The sequence below is a fragment of the Ovis canadensis genome, chromosome 4, assembly GCF_042477335.2.
Source record: "Ovis canadensis isolate MfBH-ARS-UI-01 breed Bighorn chromosome 4, ARS-UI_OviCan_v2, whole genome shotgun sequence".
NCBI lineage: Eukaryota > Metazoa > Chordata > Mammalia > Artiodactyla > Bovidae > Ovis > Ovis canadensis.
Window position 1 is genome coordinate 69,423,880 of NC_091248.1, and position 27,621 is coordinate 69,451,500.

The 27,621-nt window shown below is 34.8% G+C and overlaps 1 protein-coding gene across 1 annotated transcript in view; it reads left to right on the forward strand.

The window, feature by feature from the left end:
- The first annotated feature begins 1,086 nt into the window (after positions 1-1,086).
- Positions 1,087-27,621, forward strand: part of PPP1R3A (protein phosphatase 1 regulatory subunit 3A) — a 40,870-nt gene continuing 14,335 nt past the window's right edge. The window contains exon 1 of the mRNA XM_069587987.1: positions 1,087-1,932. Coding sequence (XP_069444088.1) covers positions 1,145-1,932 — 788 coding nt within the window. The 5' untranslated portion in view covers positions 1,087-1,144. The remainder of the gene's footprint in view (positions 1,933-27,621) is intronic.

Consider the following 27,621-nt stretch of genomic DNA (forward strand, 5'->3'; position numbering starts at 1 on the left):
GCTTCTAAAATAATCAGTCCTATTATGAACATATATTTACATTCATCTTTGCAGACTTATCCCTTACTGATAGGGCAAATTTGCAGCTGGAGCATTTTCTAGGTCAAAGCATATGTATGTTTACATTTTAATAGGTATTTCCCAATTGTGATCTACAAAATAGATTTTACATTAATACAAAAATATGAGAGTCTAAACAGGCTGCTCACACTCTAAAATTCACATAGAACCCAACATGTCATGGTATTAACTTCTGCTTTGTGAGCATAAAATGGCATTTTGCCAAACATTTTATTCTACATAAATATTTTATTCCAGGTTTATCATTGTCTACTTATATTTCAAGTCATTAACATATTACTTGTTTATATTTTTCTGTGACTTAATTAAAAGAAACTTGCTAGTGTTTGAAATAACAGATTTTACTAATTATTTGTGTTACACCTTAACTTACACGATTTCTTCCACCTGGAAAATCTACCTCATTCTAACCCTACATGTCTATGTCTTATCTACCTTTCATGATTTCTTTCAAATGATACCTTCTCCATTTAAATCTTGTTTCTTTCCTCAGAACTCCCAGCATCTTCTTTAATCATTTAGAGTTACATTATATATAAGTCCATGATCAATGGTGGCTATCATTATTATTAAATACTGGATCTTTCCAGTTCTATATATGTTCTTATTCTCTCCTGCCTTCCTTTGCCTTCTTCAATGGATGGATCAAACTCAAACTACATATTTAGTATTGTGATACTATTTTTATTCTCTTTTAAAATAAATGGTTCAATTTTTAATTTTTAATATCAACAGGTTAAAGTAATATTTTTATTTAAAGTTGCAGATTTTCAAACACAGAAGAAAATTATTTAAGATGTCTCTTTAGAACTCATAAACACACTCAATTTTAAAAATTAAGAGTTAAATCTGAAACATGCTGCTGAGAGTTAATGTGGATGCTATCATATTAAAGGCCTTTGGAGGCAAGCAAGCATAGTTTACACGCCATCGGACCTATTTATAGAGCTGACTCCTTTTTGTAATGTCAACTGTAACCTTATACTTATTTTAAGCCTCAGTGTCTCAAATATCAGCCTCTACTAGTTGTACAGTTCTCCCTTATTTGATATCAGAGAGCCCAATGGAGCCTTCTGAAGAACCTAGTCAGATTAGCAAAGATAACTTTTTAGAAGTTCCTAGTTTATCTGATTCTCTTTCTGAAGATGAAGAAGTTAAAGCTACCTTCAGACCTGGATTCTCCCCACAACCTAGCAGACGAGGTTCTGATTCATCTGAAGACATTTACCTGGACTCTCCACCATCAGGTGCAAGAAGAGTTTCATTTGCTGACACCTTTGGATTCAATCTTGTATCTGTTAAAGAATTTGATTCCTGGGAATTACCGAGTGGTTCAACTGATTTTGACTTAAGGAAGGACGTTTTCCACACAGAAGAATATGTTTTATCCCCACAATTTGGCTTGCCTTCTTCAAAAGAAGATCTTATGCAACAACTTCAAGTACAGAAAGCGGTACTGGAATCAACCGAGTATCCTCCTGGATCTACAAGTATGAAGGGCATTATTCGAGTTTTGAATATTTCTTTTGAGAAGTTAGTATATGTGAGAATGTCCTTAGATGACTGGCAGTCATATTATGATATATTAGCAGACTATATCCCAAATTCATGTGATGGTGAAACTGACCAGTTCTCCTTTAAGATATCATTGGTTCCTCCTTATCAAAAAGATGGCAGTAAAGTTGAGTTTTGTATACGTTATGAAACTTCTCTTGGTACATTTTGGTCAAATAATAATGGCACAAATTATGTATTGGTTTGTCAAAAGAAAGAACAAGAGCCGGAGCCTGAAAAACTACAGGAAGACGTTCCTAATAGACAAATAAAAGGCTGCTTAAAGGTAAAATCAAGGTGAGGATATATCTTACATCATTACTTTTCATAATTTGAAAGTTTTTAAAAGTCATTCTTTATTTCACTACTAAGAAATAGCCATGCTGTTTAAAAATTTAGTCTTGTTATGTATAAAGCAATGGTGCTAGGCTTTAACAAGGTCAGTGATATTTGAATAATAGCACTGTGTCATCTCTCCTCCAGATGTAAGGAAAATATGGGTATAAGGTAACAGATAGCATGGGGAGTGCAATCTGTATATTTCCTACCTAATGAGCTATAAATTGCTTAAATTCAAACCATGGAATCTAGATTCTTAACATTTAAAACTTTATTTTGCCATTTAAAGTATATTTATGTTTAATATTTTAAATACTTTTGCTATACTTAAAAACATTTCTGATGAGCATAAAACTGTGTTTCAATATGTACCTAGTGCTCAGAAATTCATAGACTTCCCCTCAAACTTTTCAATGACATTTAGTTGTATAGGGATGTCTGGAGTGACACATATTTAGTTACATTTCAAGAGCTATGATGACTTTAGCGATAAGCTCAAAGAAAGTAGTATATGAGTGGTATATGAATTATCTATAAAAATTTATAATTATAACCAAATGTAACATTATAGAACACAAAGTAGTATAATTTAGTAAAAGTAAAGGGAGCAGAATAAAAAAATGACCCAAGTATAAATAAGGATATTAGCTTTATAGATTAGAGATTTGGGATATGACCCTTCATTAGTAACCTTGCTCTCCTGTTAACGTAAAAAAATAAAATAAAATAAAAATAAATAGGTATTCAGTTCTCTCTATTGTAGAGTTGGCTCATTTCCATGACGGTAGGTGAGTAGATAAAACATCCAGGAGGAGATGGATGTCTTCTGCTCCTCAGAGTGTCCCAGAGGAAAATCACATTGCTATACCAGCCACAGGCAAAAGCTTGATTATTTTCTGGATGGTCCTTCCTAACTGTCATTAGATGCAAAGATTCTAGTAACTGCACCAGAAATAGTGTAATATGACAAAAAGGGAACTGTATTAGGAATCAAGACATCCAGATTCTAAGTGGAATTAAATAAAATTAAATAAAAACATAAAGAATTACATTGGAAAATTTTCAATCTCTCATGCTCTAATTCCTTGATCTATGATCTAATAATAACCACTAAATGTGCTATTCTAATGCATTAATGAACTAAATATAATGTAAGTGAAACAATTCAATCATAGAAAATATTTGTTTTCATTATTCTTTAAAGTAATTTAAAGATTGGTTTACCTGACTTTGTGAGTTATGCTGTCTTTCTTAGTCCAAATAAACTTTCTTAGGTTTTAACTGATGCTATTGAGAAATAATAAAATCATAATCTGTGTGCTAAAATAATTTATGTTTATGAGATTACTCAGCAACATGTTAGTTATGTAGACAAAATATGTTCAACACTATTAATAAACTAATTTGTATATATAAACATACACATATTAAATACTTTACAAATAAGATCATCATCAGTGAATAATGTACAGGCTGCAACTTGGTCTATATATTAGAGAAAAGCGAAATTTTAAAAAGGCACACCCGTATTGTCAAAGATCTCATAAAAGAAGGAATGTTTACCTCTGGATTTTTCTGCAAGTTAGAAATGCAGTTTAAAATTATAAGCATTACAAGCTGAACTATGGTAAAGATAGAGGATTCCTTTGATAGACCAAACTTGACTTGAGAATAAGAACAAAAATGGATAACTGCTAGGCCTAATCTACCCCAGTCTTGATATTATTGAAACTTCTCCTAGTCTAAGATATGTGTAACTGGATATATATCCATACCCACATTTATATTCAGAACAGTAATTGTTAGGTTCATAGCGGACACCATTCAAGTTTTAATATTGCTTTGGGGAAAAACTTGAGAAGAACTAAACCACAAAATGGTCTAAAGGCCTGTAAAGTTTCCTAATGAGTTATAAAAATGGAAAAAATCTCTCTCCTTCAAAACCACAAATACATTTTCTGCACTTCTATAACTTAAAAATGACCAACATAATTCAAACCACATTTTGAAAAAAAAATGCATTTGCCTCTGGAGAAGGCCTTTTGTGCTAAGTTTCAGTCCAACATGAATTTTTACATCTGATTTATATACCACTCAAAATGGAGTGTATAAAGGAAATCCTGACAGATCCTTAGAACAGCATGTGCCATAATAGAATATTTATACAGCTTTTCCATGATATAATTTATATGCAATGGGGTTTCAAATATTCCTAAAACTCACACAAGAGAGCATTATCGAATTTCTAAATGAATATTGCAGTTGGATTTCATTGTGAAGAATTTGGTTAAGGAAAAATAGCACATCTTATTAGTGTCCTTTATGAAATGTGTACTCGGCTAAAGCAAAAATTCACTAACACTTATTTGATCAAAAAAGTTACAGCTTCTAAAATATCTTCCTCCCTTCAAAAGTTACAGAATTTGGTAATTTAATTTGTAATTTAATTTAGTGGTCAGTTATTTGAGAAGATAAATGCTGAAGAGAAATATATGTCAATTTTTACTTCATATATGCAAGGTAGATTAATAATAGTATGTAATATAAGTCAGAGTTAGACTGAAAATAAGTCTGTCTTAACGTGGAGAGTAGCAACTAATGTGAATTCCTCTTGATTCCAAAGTTAATTTGCTATCAGGGTCTCAGAGAGTGTATCTTCTAAAAGCGTCAAGAATCCCTTCTAAACAGGTACAGAATGAACTGTGAGAACACATTTAGTGAGGTAGGATTTCTGTTATGTCAGTCACCCTAGGCATGATGTTTTCTCTATGGAAGATTTTTTCAGTTCAGAGTTTGCAAACCTCCACATTGATGTGGTTGTCTGATTTTTTTGTTTATGGTTTTTCTTCATTCTTATTAATCTATCCCCTTTGGATAGAAAGAAATATCTAGTGGGGGAGGAAAAGAGAATTGTAACTCATAGGCATGTGACCGAGAGTGACCCAGAGGTATTTAATTGCACTGAAAGGCATGCATCATGAGATACTTGATAAGTGTTACCGCATATGTAGTACTGAAGTATGTGTTAGCAAACAAACTAAGCAGACTGCTGATCTACGTCCCATGGACATCACTTCAAAATAAGTGACCAAAAGAATTAAATAACATTGATATAAGTAATATTAGGTATATTAGATAAATAAACTAAAAATAACATGCAGAAGCAATATACCTTCAAAGTTAAAATTTGGGTTTCAGAGATAAACATATCTGGGTTTGAGTCTAAGCTGCACCACATGCTAGCTGTGTGACCTTCTGCAAGTTAAACTCAATATCCCTTCTGTTAATTGTGAACAACAATGGTACAATCTCGTAGAGATTGCTAGAGATTTCCATAAACTAATACATACAAAGTTTTGGCCTAGTGTATGGCACATAGTAAGTTATCAGAAAATAATAACTCCTGTAAAAAGCCAAAGCCAACTCTAGCTTTAGGTGGATCTGAAAAACCCTAGAGAGGCCCAAACTATCCAAAAGTTTCTCTTTTCTTTCTTTTCAGAGTTTCTGAAATTTCTGTTTTGGAGAGCAATTTTCTTTGTTTTTTTTTCAGGATTTTAATCAACAAGGGAAACCCACTGAATTGTCAGTTTTCTTAAGATGTGTGTTACCTGATATATGGAACATCTTAAAGTTGGAAAAGATCTTAATGACTATTAAAATTTTCATGCTTAATAAATTAAAAAATTAAGGACTAGATCAAAAGGGTTAAAAAAGGCTTGACTGTGGCATTGAACAGATATTATTTATCCCAGTTCATATTCATATTTATAATATTCATAATACATAATAAATATTTATAATATTCACAATGCGTATTTATCCCAGTTGATATTCACTTAATAACTATGTGGCTACGGACATATTATTTTACTTCTCTAAGCTGCTATTTCTTTATATGTAAAATAGGGGCAATGGTGCTTGTCCAGTCTTGTGATGATTAAGTTAACATAAAATGAGATTATATTTTTAAAGCTTCTAGTAAAGTGTTGGGCACATATATAGCCATCAAAACTCAAATATAATTGCCATCATTATTATCAAACTGTGTTCAGCTAATCTCTTGGTTCTTGGACTTGTGTTATTTCTTCTGACATCATAGTCTTCTTGTTAGGGTTTTATTCCATAAGTGTTTATTAAGGGCCTGTGTGTCAGGTACTGTGTTGTTAGGCACAAGGTTGGAAACATGACTCAGTGAAGACCAGAGGCCCCAAGGAAAGTGAGGGCTGAGAGCGGAGGGGGTGAGGGGAGAGAACATTAAAGCCAAGCTCAGATTCTTCAGGTAAACAAGGGGAGCCACAGATGAAAAATAAGAACCACTTACATTACATTTTGAGTTTTCTCAAATCTGTGATCAATAACTGATCTTGAGTACTGGCCAGGGGACTGACCTTTTCAGCATATCCTTTTCCCTACCAACAGCTGCTAAATGTTCCCAACTGTTGGGTACACAGACTGACTTCATATGGTCTTATATTTTATTAAGTGAAACCAATTTATTATTTTAAGTAATGAAATGGCATGATATAGGTGTTGGATGGTATTTATAACTTGGCCAGGTGAATGCAAATAAATTCCTGAAAGATTTCAATGCCAAAGGAAAAAAAAAAAAGATTACTCTTCAGTTTCTGTACCTGAGGAATAATAGAAACGGGCACATTCAAGAATGGGAATGAGAGAGAGGCTTTCTAAAGTATGACTTGAAGATTACAGAGAGTTTATCTTTCAGGGTGGTAAATTGTTAAAATGAGGCCAAGAAAAACATTGGAAAATGGTGCCTAATACATGCTCACATTGCCTGTTCCAGTCAGAGCTATAGCATTGTGAGACTTCCTTAATTTACACTTACAGTATAATCTGGAGTGCTGGAAATAGTCCAAAGAAGTGTAAATAGCCCCATGAAGCCTTTAGGACTTAATATATTCCATAACTAACCTGTTTTGAGTCCTAACTAATTGTGGAAGCCTGGTCTGTTTAAGGGAGGGACCTCTGGCAAGGCCACATGGAAACATAAAACACAGCTGCACAGGACCCGTCAAGAGGACTGTTTGGAAACTGCCGGCTGGTTGACAACAAGGAGCCAACTAGCTTAGAGTTTCCTTGGAGATCTACCAGGGCTTTGTGGCTTCCTGGTCTTGTGGGAAATCCATACTCCTATAAGCCTTGACTTTCCCTAGAGTAGTTTTGAACCTTTTCTGAGAGAAGAAGAGGGTCTCATCACTCAAGAGTTTCTCTCAAGCCCTAGCTGAAGGGAATCACTATAGATGCCAGGCCTCAAATGGGTCCTCTGGGATCTCTACGAGCCTGATTTCCCACCTGAAGCCCATCTGCAGCCTGTAAAAATGGAACGGGGGCCAAGGACACGGAGCCAATAAAGCTCCAGGCAAAAGATGATTGTGAAGTGGGACACAAGTTTTTCACCTTCTTCCAGTTCTGCTGACTGTGACTCCTGTCCTTGTTCCAAGGTTTCACCCCAACAGGCCAACAGGAATAGTGTAAGGGAAGTTATCTCAAGGGCAGACACCTGAAGTGGGCCTGATTGCCCACTATGTTGTCAGACTTAAAAGATCATACAGATATAGGTATATGTGTGTTTATATGCGTATGCACACATTTACACAATACACACACACAAAACTCCTCTTCTTAAATGCAGACACCTCCAGGATGGAAGGGACTATACCTACCTTATACCCAATTAAAGTCAACTGCACAAACGGGCTTTGAGTTTGGATTGAGACAACGGAAATGGATAATTTTAGAGCAGAGAGCACTATGGGCTACAAGGCAGATTTGAGTACAGAGTTGTGGTAAGAGCTGTACAGAAGCAGAAGGGCCCAGGAGATCTGGAGTATGTGTTTATATTTGGGAGGGAAGGAGGATTCCAAAAACAATAAGGCATATTGGAAACAGTATAAGCAGTAAAGTAGGGCATATTTGGGCTTTCATTCTTACTAATTAGTAGCTGTATGAACTTGGATAAATTACACTTTGTATCCATTTTATTTAGATGTAAAATAGGGATACAATTTGTACTTGGCAGAGTTTCTATGAGAAATTCATTAGCTAACATATATAAACATTTATCCCAGTTGCTGACACTTTGTAGATACTCAAAATGGCATTGGTGATATATTCCATATTTTAAAATCTTGTATATGGCTAGTCCTATGACCAAAATTAATGAAGAAATGTTTTTTCCCTCAATATCATTTCTGCTACCTAGACCCAGGTTAGTACAAATCCATAGTTTTGTAGCTCAGTTGGTAAAGAATCTGCCTGCAATGCAGGAGACTCAGGTTCAATCCCTCAGTGGGAAAGTTCCCCTGGAGAAGGAAATGGCTACCCATTCCAGTAATCTTGCCAGGAGAACCTCACCGACAGAGGAGCCTGGTGGGCTACAGTTCATGGGGTCACAAAGAGTCAGGCATGACAGAGTGACACACACACACATGTTTTAGAATTATAGATTTTTCAATAAGTTTGGGGGCACTAACTAGGGAAACTAATATTTTATAAAATTGCTACTATGGGGGGAGAATGATTCTCAAATTCCAGAAACTTCTGGGCTACAAAAATTTTTTGGAACATCAGTCAGAAACTAGGTATTTTTTTAAAATGAAATACAACATGTGTTTTCCTTAAGGTAGTTCTTAAGATGGTTCTTTTGGACTAAAAACTGAGTTGGCTATACACAGTTTCATCTTATCATCTCTGTATAAATACATGAATAGAGAGTGAAATTTAATTTGATATCATTTTTTCCTTTAAGAAGATATATTATGCCCCTTTGAATTTTAATCATTCCTCTGCTTTTAAAGCATTTTCTGTACACCATCACTGTATAAAAAGAAAAGGGTCCTTAGGACATAACTCTCAAATCTTTTGAGGTTTTTATTCTGCTTCTCTAATAACTTTTCTTGGTTAACTGGCACGGTAGTATTATTGTCTATTATATAAATAATACTGCAATTTCCTGTTAGTATGGTGGTGAGTATCCCCACCTGTCACTCTGGAGACCAGGGTTCGATTTCCCAATGGGAAAGCAGCGGAAACCTTCTGGGCTTCCCTGGTGGCTCAGACAGTTAAGAGCCTGCCTGCAGTTGGGAAACTCAGGTTCAATCCCTGGGTTGGGAAGATCCCATGGAGAAGGACATGGCCACCCACGCCAGTATTCTTCCCTGGAGAATTCCATGAATGGAGGGGTCTGAAAGGCTATGATTTATGGGGTCACAAAGAGTCAGACATGACTGAGCAACTAACACTTTCACTCTCATATAAATAATAACTGGTTCTGAAACCTTAATCAGACCATCCTGCTGTTTAAAGATTTTATGACAAATAGAAATAAATTGCCACACTGGACTGTTACACAGCACTGTAACAGAGACCAACTGTTCATTAAAAAAACCTGTCCTAGGAAATTTCATTGTTCCCTCCCCTTATAGTTACTCTGAAAACTGTCTGTGTTGCATACCAGTGCTATTCGAATTACAACTAGAAATGGGATTCAAACATCCTAAGACAATGATTTGTCCTATGTGCAGCTGTGGATTTGAATTTCATTCACCCCTTTTGAAATTTGTGAAGTAAAAAAGATCAAAATACCCCCAAGGTTTAAATCTATAAAGCATGCCAAACTGTAGATGCTTTTACTAATCATGTGAAACAGATTTTATAGCCCATTTAACACTGATGGTATTCCGCTTATTTTACAGAATTAAACCATGATACAAAGCTATCCTATTGATGATGAAATTATAAGAAAAACCCCAAACTGGTTTTCACTTTTAAAAATTATTATAGATGTCTTCACACAATTACAAATTACATAGAACTGCTTGGGTAACTTTCAGCTTCATAAACCATATAGGAAATAAAGCAGTATTTTTTCATTTTAATAAGTCTCCTCCTGGTGATTAATCTTAAAATAACATATTGTTACTACTTAAATATCCTGAGTATTTTACCAATAGAAAAATCTCACCAAATTTTAAAATTACATTCAGGCACAAGCAGGAAAAAAAAAAAAAAAGATCCTCAGATGTAATCTTGAGTATGTATATAAGACTATTGTGTTTTAGTGTAAATGAAATTATAATCGTTTTTCCCAATGCACTAGATCTGAACAGTCTTCCTTGAATTGTATTGTAGGAGAGGCCATCTAATTCTATCCTTTGCTTTCAGACAAAATTACTCTGAAAACTACCTAAACCAAATGCTTATAATATTCTCTTCTTAAACATCTCCTGGAGAGATTGTATTCTTTAGTAAAGTAGTCTATCAGGAAATTCTGTATCTTTCATGTAGTCATTCCCGTTGTTCTATGTCTTTAATCTCGTCCTTTTTAATGCTGATTCTCAATTGAAATAAATGTTGGCATTCCTATCCTTATACTTAAAGTTAGAATTACACTGTTTATGTGACTGATTTCTATTTGCTATGTCAAATAAGCTCAATAAACTTAGATCTCCCCTCGAGTTCCTGACTATTAAACTAATAAGCTAGTTTGTAGTATTTCAACGCAAAAGTCAGAGAAGAAAAAGATCACCACCAAGCAGTGAATGATAGCACTGTTATAAGGGCTGTGCACTGCCAGAACCACGGTTATCAGGGAAAGCTGAATGGATTTACAGGCTAGCTAAGAAGCACTCCCAATCCTACCTTCTTTACCTTTGAGTCCTGATTATTGAACTCCTGTTGAAGTCAGAGAAGGGAATAGACTTTATCTTACTAAATGACAACATTAAAAGTACTTCAGAAGATCATTACATTTATTCCTCAATCCTACATATAAAGTTAGCTGTATTAGATTTGTTGAAGCTCTCTTAGACAAATAATGAATAATTTTGAATAATTGTTACTATTTTCTAGAAATCTAATCTTTAATACAATTTCATTCAATAATATAATTTTATGAGTACATTGAAAATAAATTTTGAATAGATTTATAAAAGCAAATATAATACTGACCAACTGAAATTTAAGCTATCTTAAATTTCAATGATTAAATTTAAGTATCATTTTGTAGAAAGGTTAATACTGTGTCTACAAACAGAAGTCATTTGAATATATGTTAAAATTATTGATTCTGTGTCTATGCATGTTTACATTTTTTCCCATATATGATTTTTAATTGAAGGATCATTGCTTTACAATGTTGTGTTGGTTTCTGCCATACATCAACATGAATCAGCTATAGGTATACGTATGTCCCCTCCGTCTTGAACTTCCCTCTTAGCTCCCACCACATTCCACCCCTCTAGGTTGTCACAGAGCTCCAGTTTGAGTTCCCTGAGTCATACAGCAAATTCCCACTGGTTATCTGTTTTACATATGGCAGTGTATATGTTTCCACACTACTCACTCCAAGAGTGTCACAATTGTAACTGAAAGGTATTGTTTGAAGGAATTAATATGTACAGAGTATTGGTACAGTCAACCTAGTTGACAATGCATTTATTAAACATGTGTGTGCTAAGTCGTTTCAGTCATGTCAGACTCTTTGTGACTCTATGGACTGTAACCCCTCAGGCTCCGCTGTCCATGGGATTCTCCAGGCAAGAATACTGGAGTGGGTTGTCATGCCCTCCTCCAGGGGATCTTCCCGAGCCAAGGATCGAATCTACATCTCCCATGTCTCCTGCATTGGCGGGAGGATTCTTTACCACTAACACCACCTAGGTTTCAAAAATTCTAAACATGTCAATATATACATAAAATGAATGAATAAAAATAATCACTTCAGCATGAAATTCTTGAGCTTCCTCCATATTTGTCTATACATTCAATATCTGTGCTGAGCTTCTAACATGGGAGAAAGAAAAAGTAATTGTGCCCACCTGTGTGCAAGTCATCCTTGATGCATTTTTTTCTTGGTGGAAAGTACACATATATGTACATAGCAGCTTCTCACTTTTCACAAAGATAGTAATTTTCCAGTATTTTATACTGTTTGTATTAGTAATAATACCTCATTCAAAGCTAACTTTGGTAAATCAAGTTTGAGACCATGGCAGTTATACAAATATTCAAGGCATTTATTTACAAATATCATAAAACTCATGCAGTTCAGGGCTACTCCTATGGCTGATTTATTCATGTTAGGCACCTTGCTTTTGCCCTTTCATGGCTTTGACAGCTTCCTTAAAACTACCTGCATTTCTGGCAACATTTTCCCATAGAGTAGCTACTCCCATGATGCAAAATAAAACAACTCCTTAAATAAAAGGGTTGATGTTTGCCATGTTTGCATCTGATGCAACTTATAGGCAAAGCAATTAACATTCAGTGAAACTTTACTGTTTATCAGATATCTTTAAGGAAGAAGACTGTTGTCATATACCCCTTTACATATGTTTAGTCACAGTGTTGTCAATACTACCTTTACAACAGTGGTCTTTCCCTGCACTTTCAAAAGTTTCAGAAACTTTTATGTGTGCACCATCTTCCCGATTGGACTGCAAGGTCCTTGAGGTCAGTGATGATATATTAGTTTAAGCATTATTTCCCACTGTGACTGTCATGTAGAAAAGCTCTGAGAAAAATACTGATTAAAGCTGATAACCATAAAGTCTGGTAAAATCCTAAAGTATTCATTCTGAATAATTAAGGAATGAATTATGTTTATTATAACATTAATGAAGAGTGGTTTTATTGGTTTCACAATCTTTAAAACTCAGGGACCTTCTGGTCATCTCCATCTGGATACCCAGGTGGGAAATTAACTTCCTTATGTCCAAAACCAAAGTTACATTTCCCCTTCAAACGTAGTCCCTCTTTCTTTATTCTATATTTTGTTTAAAATCATAAACATCATTCCAGTCATGCAAATAAGAATTGTCAATATAAGAAATGATGACGTGATTTCTCTTTTGCCAACTCATATTAATTCTGCACTCATATTCTATTCCATTGCCACAGAAGTAATCATTGTGCATTTGATTAAAAATAAACATTATTTTTAAAATAAAGAATAAAGTATACAAAAACCATAGTTACATATAAAAACAACAGATAAGAGGGTAATTTATCCCTGAATATTTGCATATTTGTTGCCTAAATTGACTCAAAATTGAATTTAGAATTGAGCATATCACCCATATTAACATCTTGTAGTCAGTCTAAATTTACTTTCAGGTACCAGGATATCAAAGAAAGATCAAATTGAAAAATAAGTTAATATAGTCAGTGGCACCCCACTCCAGTATTCTTGCCTGGAAAATCTGACAGTGGAGCCTGGTAGGCTGAGGTCCATGGGGTCACTAAGAGTTGGACACAACTGAGCGACTTAACTTTCACTTTTTACTTTCTTGCATTGGAGAAGGAAATGGCAACCCACTCCAGTATTCTTGCCTGGAGAATCTCAGGGATGGGGGAGCCTGGTGGGCTGCCGTCTATGGGGTAGCACAGAGTTGGACACGACTGAAGTGACTTATTATTTCTTAGGCAGCATCGGATACTAAAGGATCATTCAGTCTTCCCTTTCTTGTCTTCTAAAGAGCTGACTCATTTTCTTTGGGACCCTTTAGACTGTAGTCTGCCTGGACCCTCAGTTTATGGGATTCTCCAGGCACGATCGCTGGAGTGGGTTGCTATGCCCTCCTTCCTCTAAGGGATCTTCCCCACCCAGGGATCAAACCTGTGTCCTGTGCCTCCTGCAATGCAGGCAGATTCTTTACCCGCTGAGTCATTGAGGAAGCCCACTGAGTCACTACAATGTTACTATTCTGTAATGTCATGTAATCTTAATATTCCAAATAAATATCCATTGGTCAGCTTTTGGCTTCCTTCATACCAAAAGGGTTGCAAAAACTCAGACATGACGGAAGCAACTTAAAACACACACACACACACGCCACAATCCAGACCAGTGGGAAAATAGAAAAATCCAACAGGTTGAGTAACAAAAGACCAGAAACAGATACTGTATGTCCACCGATCAGAACTGAGTCATTCATTCTTTCTTTTTGCCAGGACCATGGCCAATACTGATTATTCATGTTAGTTCTACTGCTGCTGCTTGCTGCACTCACTGATTCTGACACCTGTGGATTCCGATCTGGCTGTTGTTCTGTCTCCTTTTCTTTACCTGAATGACTTCTTTTGAATGGGCCTTTTGCCTCTACCAGATTCCTCTTGTATACCTAAACCTAAACACTTCCTCCCTGTCTTGAGACTGTAGATTCTCCGTCTTTGTTTATATGAAACCATAAAAACAAAAGCAATTAAAGAGAAATAATGCAGTGTATGTAAATGGTTAACCTTAAAACCTACCTAAAGATAGAATAATGAATCTGCTACATTCTGTTGAGTACTTTAAACAATTACTTTATATATTTTACACTTAAAGAAAAGTTACAGGAATAATATGAATATATCCCATATTCTTGTAAGCTATATAATAGTCCAGTTGCATTGATTCTTGTAGGTAAAAGTATTTATCATTGAAAACCATAAGCAATGGTAACTTTCTGATGTGTAGCTAATTACTGATTTTTGCACAATATAAAGTACATTTAAAATTTTTTGTGAAAACAACAAGCTCAGATGGAAATAGTAGTTATCACTATATTATAATGCTTTCAATTTTTAATTATAGTATTTTTCTCTTTATGATATAAGAATTAGGAAACATTTTTAGGAAATTAGCATAAATAATTACATATTTTATATGGCAAAATAATAATAAACCCCATGTATAATGATATATTAATAATCTCTGACATCACTATCCTCAACTGTCATCTCATAGTTTTCCTAAGTCTTACTATAATTTTCCTAATATTCTAAAGAGCTTTACTGTATTAAACATGAAGCTTCCATCCAAAGTATAGATGTATTATTGAAGTAGGTAATGCATGGTATTTGTAAGTAGCTATATTTCATTATCTCATAAGAAGTGTTTTAATGAAATGCTGAAAATTAAAGTTTTATTATTTACATTTGTTGTCCAATTAACTTTCAGTATGCAAGTGCAGATGGGTTCCTACTGAAAATGACATTTGTGAGACTGAATTGAAGAATTCTGGGGGATAGCTTAGCTATTGATTGAGCAGTCTGGAGGGGTATTCTTTCTTAATACAACAGAATATACTTGTCTGTGACTAATTGTATCCTCCGAGGAAATTAATTTTTCAAAAACCCTCAAAATTATGTTGGTGTGATTATGAGTCTTTTTTTTTCCTGTGTTATTCTTCAATTTCTGGAGAATCTCTTGACCACTTATGGTAATTTTGGACCAATTTGCTCTCATTCTTTCAGTTTTTATCTGAGCATCTATAACATTTATTAGAACCTGTCTACAAAACCAAGTGGGACTCTCATCTTATTCATGGACTGTAGCCCATCAACGGCTGTAAATTTATGATATTTTACTACTTTAACACGTTAGCTTGTTCTTTTATTCAGAAATATCTAATTATATAAACTTAAGGAATGCATGTTTTAAATGTCTCTCCTATTATTTCTTAAGTGATATAAAATTATCTCCCACTAGAACACTTTTATGCATTGTAATCAATAAGGCCCGCTCCATTTACATAAGAAGAAATTTAAGCAACAAGGGATTTGTTTGATCAAGTTCAGGAAATACATAAGATGAAAAGTTGTTTTGTGATTTAAGTTATTTTGTGATTAAGGTTTCTAATTCCCTGTGCTCCACTAAGCCAATTAATCATAAAGAAATTATGGAGCCCTTGTTTTCTTCTAGTTAGCCTTCTATTTTCAAGTATTAATTTGGTTAACAGATAATATTTATGAACACAAGAAGTTAGCTATCAACACCGTATGTGCCAAATGGAATGAAACAGACAGAGGAGATCATAGGAGATATGAACATAGGCATTAGAGACATGATATACTGCAGGCTGCCCTGATTAGAAACAGTATCACAGAGGAATTGAATTTAATCTTGAAATGGGTAGATAGAAGAGTTAAGAGACTGTTTATACAGAATAAAATATACTTGTGGACACAGCAGCAAATAGATAACTAGGTGGTTTTGTTAGTCAGTTTGACTGCCTGGAATGGAAAGAATCGTGAGAGTCAAACATGAAGAACAATGTTGAGAAAGAACTGCACAGTTTTGTTAGACCAAGGATTTTGAATTTAGTTCCTATGCTCAGGGACAAAGTATTATTTTAGCTATATCAATTCAGAAGGTGCATGCAGAATAAATCAGAGAAAAGTGGAGAGAAAAGCATGAACTAGGTCACTGTCCGTAAGAAGGGACATAGATTTTCAACATTCATAACTGTTTATTACTGTTTTATATGTATAGAATGTTTAAAACATAGATTTTATCCTTTTTCATTTTTAATATCAATAATTGAATTCTGCTATAGGTCATCTTTAATGTAAATAAACATATATATATATATATATATTATGCTACTAATTATTTTTTATTTAGGCATTTCTACACTATTTCCTGGCTGATTTATTATACTATTCTGGTGATACTTAGGGAAAATTTACTGCTATAGTTGTTTTTTTCACCCAAATTCTCCCTTCAAAATCTAATGTGTATGGTTTGATTTCGTGAAAAATGTTAGTCCAGGTATTTCAGTCTTTATCCTCTTGGATGGCTACATGGAAATCACACCAGTATGATTTTTCTATAATACCAAGATTGAGAGGGTATTGATCTTGGTTCAGATGAAAAAAAAAAAAATGATCAAAGTGTTACTAGCAAAGTTCTAACTTTGCTTTTCAGCTTGCATATTAAAAGGGAGTAAGAAAAGATTAGTAACTAGAATAAATGATCTTCATACATTCAACAAATATTTATTGAACACCTACTATGTGCCAGGTACTGTTCTGAGTACTAGAGATACATCAATGGAAAAAAAAAAAAAAGACAATCCCTGTCCTCATGTAGCTTACATTCTAATGGAAGGAAAACTAATAGGTAATAAACATGAATATTAAGTAAATTATCTTGAAAGATGATATATGCTATTGAGAATATAAAGAGCAGAGCAGAACAAGAAAAATAAGAAATAAAGACTACTTCATTGAGAAGATGACAAGTGATCAAAGATTTGATGAGAGTCAGTCATGAAGAAATCTGGGGGAAGAGAGCTCCATGCTGAACAAAGCAACCACTGCAAATATTCTAAGGAAATTCAAGATCTCCCCTTCTGTTTGCATTAGGTTTTCATGCTTTTCAGGTCTCCAGTACATTCTTGGGCTTATTTCCCTCAGGATCCATCACTACTCACAAAGTCTCTGAGAGAAGGAGGGAGTACAGCATGGGTACAGATGAGAACACATCACTGGCAGTTTATCTTTGGCATCAGCTCTTTCAGGGTCCCTTTTCTGCCTCCTCTGGCTGTCCAAATCTCTGTATCCTATCTCTTAGATCCGTCTTTTCTACTGAAGGACTGAGTTGCAATTTTGTCTCAGTGAACGTGCAGTTGTGTTATTGTATCTATCATGATTTTATTTTCAAAATGTTCCAATTATCCTAACAATTGACTGTGCTGTGCTGTGCTTAATCACTCAGTCATGTCCAACTCTTTGCAACCCTTGGACTGTAGCCCTCCAGGCTTCTCTAAGCAAGAACACTGGAGTGGGTTGCCATGCCCTCCTCCAGGGGATCTTCCCAACCTAGGGATCAAACCCAGGTTTCCCACATTGCAGGCAGATTTTTTACCTCCTGAGCCACCAGGGAAGCCCAAGAATACTGGAGTGGGTAGGCTATCCCTTCTCCAGGGAAACTTCCTGACCCAAGAACTGAACCCGGGTCTCCTGCACTGCAGGCAGATTCTTTACCAGCTGAGCTACCAGGGAACCCCAACAATAGATTATGAGTATTGTAATATTGAATAAGTTTATGTAAATTGATATCTGTAAGAAGAAAATATTCTTCATAAAATCAATGCCATATACATATAAATTAAACAAACCATTTTACATTGATGATTTGGAAAGACAGTAAATGTAATCTTGCAGGTTACTTCACTTTTGTAGCAAATAAGGAAAAAAGAAGACCTGAATGTATGCAGTTTTGATCTTTCTTTATAAAACATTATTTTACATATTATAAACTCCAAACACATTAAACTATCAGTATTATCCACAGATATATTTAAGTTATTACATTGCATATTCTGTTTTTTTCCATAACTGTCAACTCATCACTACCATTTTCATCTCAAGACTAATTGTCTCTTTTATGGGATCTAACCAACTAGTGTCCTTGGCAATGCAGTTTATTGTTCTTGCATTTACAATAATTGTTGGGGCAATTTGCCACATAGTGCAATTGGAAAACATTTTACCATCCCAGGTTTAAGTCTTAATAAACACCATCAATTTTATAATCAACAATACAGTTGTTAAGGTAGAGAAGATTAATGTCTCTTACTCTAAATAGCATCTAGATTTCCTTTCAGTTTAAAAAAAAATCAGTAAATTTAAATTCATTGATGTATGAATTGGTAATATCCGTGATGAATACAAATTAATTGTTTTGTAGACCTAACAGGAGCAGAAGTAAAATCTTTATAAAATTTACATTAATGCTAACCTACTTGATTATGAATACCCTCTCCTCCTCCCACTCCACAGAAAATCTTCAGTTCAGTTCAGTTGCCCAGTCGTGGCTGACTCTTTGTGATCCCATGCACTGCAGCACTCCAGGCCTCCCTGTCCATCTTAATAGCAGAGTATTGTTACTGAAGGATATATTTTCTCACTATCCATACTTTGATAAAGTAAAAGCCAGTGTAGAACAGTAGTGTAAAGCAGTGTTTCTTAAGCTTGGGTGCACATCGGAAGGGGAAAACTGAAGCACTCTTGCCCGGATCCTCCTATAAGACCACACTTTCATTGGTCGGGGTTGGGTTGCAGGCACAGATTTTTAAAATCTCCTCAGCTGATTCTGATATGCAGTGAGTTGTGAACAGTATAAACAAAAGATGAAACACAGATATTTTGAGTTGTAACTTTAAAAAATTTTTGAAAATCACTTAGTCTCAATATCCATCAAAAGAATAACACTATTAAACAAAGGAAAAATTAGCAAATAAAATAATTCTGTTGCAAATGTGGCATGAGGGATTTTTAAGCATTAACAGCAACATTAAGGACTGTGGGAATTAAGATACCAAATGTAAGCTTTACAAACAGGGCATTTATTAAAGAAATTTTGTCCTATCATTCGTGATGACTTGGGAAAGAGAGAAAAGACTCATTAAATAGCATGGTAAAGTTTTCCATTTAGAATGAAATAAGCTTTCAGAAAGTATTTACTTTCTGAAAAGTATATATTTTACAATGCAGAAAAATCAAACTTTTAAATATGGTATGTAATCTTATTAAAGGATATGATCTTCTTTCAGTCTGATCTCTGCAAACCCATGCACATGCACAGTTGCTATTATCTTCCCTGAGTTTGAGTTATGGATCTTATTACAGTTGACCCTGTATGGATCCTGTATGAACCCTGTTATGAATCTTAATACAATGAGGATACCAGGGGTGCTGATCCTCTTTGTAGCTGAAAATCTGAGTATAACTTACAGTTGGCCTTACATACACTCAGTTCCTCTGTATCCATAGTTCTGCATCATCAGAGTTAACCAACTGCAGTTCAGGCAGTACTATAGTATTTACTATTGAAAAAAAAATTGGCATATAAATGGACTCATGCAGTCCAAGCCTGTGTTGTTCAATGGTTAAATGTATTTTCTTCTATAGGATTCCACATTTCCCCAATCCTGAAAGGTATGGCTGTGATTTTAAATGGCCAGTTTTCATTTATCATTCTTCAGACTGTAAGCTCTATGAAGGCAGAGTTGATTCAATCACAGCTTGTGCTAGTGGTTTAATTTCTAGCATGATCTAGCATGATGCCTAGCACAAGTTAACTATTTGTTGAATGAATAAACATTAAATTTTGTCCAACATTATTCTGACTTAGCCTGATTTCCAATCTAATTTATAATAATGTAGAAGGACAGAATCCTTTTAAAGCCACTCGATAGCTGTATTCTTCAGAACGTTAAGTGTAAAGCCCTGTGCCATCATGTTAAAAGTGTGGCAGAGATCCCCATCTTTGGCAGCATAACCGCATCCCTACAGGATTTCGCTCTTGTGTCTGACACCTTCAGCAATTCCAGCCTGTGTCCCAACTTCTTCAGTCATCTGTTCTTTGTCTTTTAGTTCATATTGGTTCTCGTCTTGTCCTTCCCAAACCTCATACTGCTCTTCTAATCATAGTCTATCTTACTGAACCCTTCACACTTCATCTTCTCAGGATTCCCTGGTAATGTATATCACTTTACTTAATCAGGGATCCAAAAGCTTTCAACTGAGAGAATCATCTCGGCACAGATGAGCTCCTCCTGCCTGCTCCATCTCCTCCAGTGAAAGGCACCAGAGGAATAATATGGTGTTTGTACTCTAGCTTCTTAAATCAGCTGGATTTCTTTTCTTGAACCTGTAGGTTTGTTTGCATCATTGCTGAATCTGCTTACATCTACTCCAGTCTAGAAATTAGCTAGGACCAATAACTAGTGTATGTTTTCTAGCATCACAGTATTGAAATTAACATGAATAAGAATATGAGATGTAGATAATTGCATGTGATAACACTTATAGAGACTATTTATTTTAAAAATAATATTGCTTACTATTTAAAGAATTTTAATCAAATAGATTCTATGTAGTGTATCAGCAAGTTAGCAATGATCTTAAAGCTAATTTAAAAATTCTACTGCTTGGACATTATCAAAGTTAAGCACTCTGCACTCCAAAAGACACAGTCAGGATAGTGAAAATTGGAGAAAAAACTTACAAATCATCTATCTAATAAATGTCTTACCCAGAAGAACTCTTACAGATCAATAATAAAAGACAGCCTAATCTGAAATGAGCAAAGGATTTAAATAGACATTTCTCTGGAGAAGATACAGTAATGATCAATAAGCTGCAGTCTGTGGGGTAGCAAAAGAGTTGAACACAACTTAGCAATTGAATAACAAAGAGCATGAACAAGAACTCAACATCATTAGCTACTATGAAGTAAGTGAAGTGAAAGTCACTCAGTCATGTCCAGCTCTTTGCAACCCTATGGACTGTACTCCATGGAATTTTCCAGGCCAGAATACTGGAGTGGGTAACCTTTCCCTCCTCCAGGGAATCTTCCCAACCCAGGGATCAAACCCAAGTCTCCCACATTGTAGGTGGATTCTACCAGCTGAGCCACAGGGGAAACCCAGTTACTATGAAATGCAAATCAAAACCATAACGAGATGCCACTTTACGCCCACTATAATGACAACAATCAATAAAAGAGATAATAATAAGTGTTTGGTGAGAATGTGGAGAAACTGAAATTATAGGATTATCATAAACCCAGCCATTTCACCTCTAGGTATCTAACCAGGGGAAATGAAGACACATGTCCATCCAAGCACTATATAAATTGTTCACAGAAGCACTGTCTACAAGAGCCAAAAGGTGGAAACAACTCAAATACCTATCAACTGGTGAATGCATAAATAAAGTCAGTGTATCTATACAATGGAATTCTATTCACCAATAAAAAATGAAGTATTGATGCATCCGACAACACTGATGAACCTCAAAAACATTTTCCTCCATAAAACAGGGAAGAAGCAAAAAACACATATTGCATGATTCTCTTTAGTATGAAAAGTGCAGAGCAGGCAAATATATTAAGACAGAAATAAGATTAGTGGTTGCCTAGGACTGGGGAGAGGAGGAAAGAGTGATTCTAATAGTCACATCCTTTTGAGGGGTTCTGGAAATGTTCTAAAATTAGATTTGGGTGGTAACTGCACAATTCTGTAAATTGAACAAATCTGAATTAAACATTTAAAATGGGTAGATTTTGTGATATGTAGATTTTAGTTCAATAAAGCTGTTACCTTAAAAAATATATTACTAATTTTGTGTAGAGATACGAATATTTTATGATAAACAGATCTTGATTTCTGAGCTGCACTGCAGAATTTAGGGTTTATAAGTTTAGAAATAAGGGTCTGTTTCTTCTAAAATTTAGTAGAGAAACAGTAGTAAAAGCTTATTTTGCTTTTTAGATAAAGCTAGAATAAAATGAGAAGAAAATGAATATAGGTTAGCATATAAAGTCCCAGAAGAAAAACTGTATTTCCCATACATGGTATGTGTATAAGCTTTAAAAGATACTTGAATACCTTTCCATGACTTCTATAGCTAATTCTGTTGTGGGAATAGGAATATAAGTTTGATTTCCTTCTTCATAGTATGTTAATTCAAGAACTGAACAGCTTTCACTCTATAACATTTTTCTTATTGTTTCAACAGGGAATGCAGATATTAATTTCATCTTTTTTGCAAAGTGTAAAGTGTTGATGTAATAATAATAGCTAATACTTATTGATTGCTTGCTGTATGCCAGACACTGAGCAATTCAAATCCATTTCTTCACTCATGTGTTACATTGGCACAAACACTTACTCGGCTTACTTAATTGCACTCTTTTTCTTGTGTCCTCTTTCATGGCCTTTCTCTGCTCTCTTTTTCTTGTTTCTACTCTGCTCCTCTTTCCCCATCCACCTTTAGAGCAAATTATTCAACTGTTGGCTACACTATTTGTTTCAGAGTTTCACTTTTTAAAAGCTAGTGTTTTGTTCACATTGTTCTGCCTTTAGCCAAAGACCAATTTGATATTACAGAAAAATATCAAATCAGATTTTGTGCTGAATTTTGATTGATTTAGTCAAAATGTGCAACTGGTTTGTTTATATAAACCTGCCTTAAATCAAAGAAAGGTGGGCTTGAAGGGGAGGAGGGCTTTGAAAGTGACGTGGTAGATTCCACGGGAGAGTAGAATCTTTTGTGAAAAAAATCTGCCAGAGGACAAAAGAAAGAAAATACTAGTTGACAAAAGGTGTGGGTGAAGGACTGGCAAAGCAAACCTATAACAGAAGATGTGGACATTTGTGAGTATGCCTCAGTGCATTGCGTTAATAATTTGCATATTAAGAAGTCACGAGTCTTCATGTTAATGAATCCCTAACTAGTCTCTGACACAATAGACTGAGAGTCCCTGGAGGAGTCATTATGGCCCATCATGTCAATGATCTGCATATTAATGACTCCCTTCCAGGCTCATCAACAGGTAGCCTCATAGACTTCCATTGAGTTCTTTTTCATTTGCTTTTTAAATGTACCTTCTTCTCCCTTCCTTTTGTAATCTATTGTGAAGAATTGACAAAAAGGTGCATTAAGATGATTTTAATGGGATGTAAGTTCACAAAAGCATTAAATTTAGAAATAATACCTTAAGACTTTCTGAGTCTGCCTACAAAACTTTTCAAAAGCAATTACATACAAATCCAGTTTGATAATAGCATTATTATTTGGATTCTAACAGAAACCATCCAATCTAATTTATCATATTTCTCTTTTCACTGATATATCAATTTATGCTATGATTAGCATAAGTAGAATAGCTAGTTTAAAAATGTTTGTGAAACTGAATTTCTTGAAAATGGAAATGAATTTCAATGGATTTCATATCATAAAGATTACTAAACACTTACTAAAACTATAAAACTAAAAAGCAGAAACTGCTAAGATATAGAATTTTAAAATAAAAATGAATTTTCAATTAAGAGAAAAAATAAGACAATAAATAAATGGTCCTAGGATCTAAAAAAAAAATTTCATAACTTATAAATTTAACATTTAGTTAAAAGTAATCACAGGAAGACAGTACTTTAATATTTCTAACTTGATTTGGCTTGCTCTGACTTTTGTTGGTCCTAATTATTATATTATTATATATGAAATGCCGGGCCGGATGAAGCACAAGCTGGAATCAAGATTGCCAGGAGAAATATCAATAACCTCATACATGCAGATGACACCACTCTTATGGCAGAAAGTGAAGAGGAACTAAGGGCCTCTTGATGAAGTGAAAGAGGAGAGTGAAAAAGTAAAACTCAACATTCAAAAAACTAAGATCATGGCATCCGGTCCCATCACTTCATGGCAAACAGATGGAGAAACAAATGGAAACAGTGACAGAATTTACTTTCTTGGGCTCCAAAGTCACTGCAGATGGTGACTGCAGCCATGAAATTAAAAGGCACTTGCTCCTTGGGAGAAAAGCAGAGACATTACTTTGCTGACAAAGTCTGTCTAGTGAAAGCTATGTTTTTTCCGGTGGTCATGTATGGATGCGAGAGTTGGACCGTAAATAAAGCTGAGTGCTGAAGAAATGATGCTTTTGAACTGTGGTGTTGGAGAAGACTCTCGAAAATCCCTTGGACTGCAAGGAGATCAAACCAGTCAATCCTATAGGAAATCAGTCCTGAATATTCATTGGAAGGATTGATACCGAAGCTGAAGCTCCAATACTTTGGCCTGATGTGAAGAACTGACTCATTGGAAGAGACCCTGATGCTGGGAAAGATTGAAGGCAGGAGGAGAAGGGGATGAAAGAAGATGACATGGTTGGATGGCATCACCAACTCAATGGACATGAGTTTCAGCATGCTCTGGTAGTTGGTGATGGACAGGGAAGACTGGGATGCTGTAGTCTATGAGGTCGCAGAGTCATACATGACTGAGTGACTGAACTGAACTGAATTATTATATTTAAGATATCTGGTGATTTTTTTACAAACATAAAAGGTATAATCTCCTATATGAAATACTGTAGAACTGCTCTATTGGTACTTATATTGAATTACACATCATTTCCCCTGATTTACTCTACAGATAAAGGGAAAAGTATTGATATATGCTTGAAACTCTCAAGAGACAGGAATGGGACAAAGGCTAGGGGAAGAGTTGTAGAAGCTTGCCACTTTGCCCCCCATTAAAAAGAAAAGAACAATCACATGCAAACTATACTATCTTGGAAACAATACAGGGCACAGATGCTCAGGGAAGTGGCTGCCACCCTAAGTTGGGCAGCAGATCCTTTTGGGAGGTGAGGTGTCACTTCCGAAAGATTTGATTTCACAGCCTGGAAGTCTCCTGCTCCTTCGTTTTCCTTCCTGCTCTGAGCCCTTCCAGATACAACCTTTCCACATACACACTGGGAATATCAATTTACATTTTAAATTGCCTTTTTCTTAAAACAGTTTTCAAAGCAATAAGTAACACAAGTTCTGTACAGCTTGGATGTCAAAGCTCAGTATTGAACAAACCAAGTATCTTAGTGATACTTATATGTAGATTTCACAGAGAAAACAGGTTTAATCAGGAGTTCCTTAATTGCAATTAGTTGGCTCACAGTCATGGCTCTGTGATGACATTTTACACAACCATAAACAAATCAGTAATAAATAAAGCCTGAGAAAGTATCCTTAGGAAAAAACAGATATTAATTCTCTGATAATATTTGAAAGATAGACGAAGTATAAAGTTCTTAGAAATCACTTTGTAGGGGAACATGGAAAATCAGAATGTCAGAATTCTAAAGTAGTAAGAGTCTCAGCTGGGCAATCATTAATTTTTTGTCATCCGTGGACGACAATTACTTCCATTAAGAGCTGAGGTAAAATAAGGACTTTAGACCCAATAAATTTAAGAATTTTTTCCGGTATCTCTCTGATATACATTCTCTGGTTTTTCCTCCATCACTTAAAAACATTTAAATTTCTCTCTTGCTAGAATATAATTGGCAGATTGTGGCAGAATAGTCCTTCGGGCCAGGTTTTTTTTTTTTTTCCCCATTTAAAATTCATGGATTCTGGTTGTAATTATATTGCTCCCAAAGCAACCTACAATATTTTTGTTGTTCACATCTGAACTTCCAAGATTTGACTTAATTACAGACTAGATTCTCACATTTTTGTATTCCTTTAGAAGACACTCTAAGGAGATCTCATCTCTACAAAATTGCACATGATGCCCAGATTTCATCACAGAATTAAATCCAAATAGTTTTTTCACTCTAATTCCTATGGGATGGGGTGAGCAAGAAAAAAATAGTACCCACCACTTTGATATGACAAAAGATTTGAAAATAGCAATCCTTGGGAGAAAACAGAATTAGGAAATAAGGCAACTTTGGAAAAGAAACTTACCAAAGAATTCTTCAACAGGTTATGTTTTTCAGCTGCTTCTTTCTCTGCTATTGAAATTTCTTGCATCAAAAAGGCATGACACCATTATTGTCAGTATGTTTTCAAGATCAAGGACTGAAGCAATAGGCAATGTGCTAAATTTAGTAGAAGAAATAGAGAAGATTTGGGGGAACATAGCAATTCAGCTTTATGGGAAACAGGAAAGTGACTCAATAAAACCATCTGGTCACTAATGTGGTAGTATATACTTAGTTACCAATACTTAAGCAATTCACTAGAGTTTACTCAAGGGTCTTATGGTTTGCAATGGCTTATGCTTACATTTTAAAAGTAATAAATTAACTTATATCATATATGTTACACAATATATTTGCTCATCCCAATCACTTGTAGATATTGGTAATGTTTTTTCATTATTTGAGAAGTTTTATCTGGACATAGTAAAATAATGGGGGAACAAATTATTGTATAATCTACATTATAAGTACTACAAGACTAGTTGACAAATTGTAGTGGTAGGATTTCTGTAGGTATTAAATTTGAAATGCTAACTATAAGATTTAATTGAGAATTTATCTTTGTATTGCAATGTTAATAGTTATTTCTATTGATCCTTCTAGCATTTATATGTCTTTTGACAATAAATTTTTAAAAATTCCAAATCATATTTCAAAATTATATTTATGGGGTGCTATTAGTTATATAAATATGTAATCTTAAAGCAGAAGGCATACTATTTAATATCAAAACTGAGAAAGGCAAATTTTTTCTATTTTGAACAATAAAGGAGTTGATAGGTAGTGGCTGCCAGGCTGCATAGAGAACGGTCACCAGGCTCAGTCTGGACTCAGCAAGGAAACCCCTTGATCTGTTATCAGTGCTTGCCATGGATGCTAGAGAGGGAGGCCAGCGTGAGAGTATTGTATTTGATATCCCTAATCTAATCCGGAGCTTTCACTTTGAAGATAAGGAATGTGATGCCCACAAAAACCATGTTCTTCAGCATATTAATTATTAGTCCCCAGATTCAGCATCTTAAGGAAATACAAAGTCATTTAAAAATGTTTATGTTTTCTCTTTGAGATTATTTTTCCTTCATTCAATCCTTTATTGATGCAGAAGTGTCTTCATTTTGTTTTCCTTTCCAGCATTATCATCAAGGAACTGAATTCTAATGCATGTTTTCATCCTGAACTCCTTCTGGCATTGTGCCTTTAAACTTTTTTTCCTTAGACACTTTTTTTTAAAATTTTTATTTTTACTTTATTTTACTTTACAATACTGTATTGGTTTTGCCACACATTGACAGGAATCCACCACGGGTGTACTTTTGTTCACAATTAGACATTTATTGCTCTAATTGTCTTTCTTTTGATCAAATATTTCTTTTCTGTTTTCAGTTTTATTCCTGATCAAAAGAAGACTACTAGTGTTTTAACACCAAAGGATTAAATACTGAGCCCTTGTAGTTGGTTAATGTATTATGAACTTCACTTCTCATTAAGTACAAGTTTCTGCTCTCCTCCCTCCTCCAAATCATAAATGGCTGTAAAATGTTAGAACATAAGAAAGTCCATTTTTAGAGAAATAT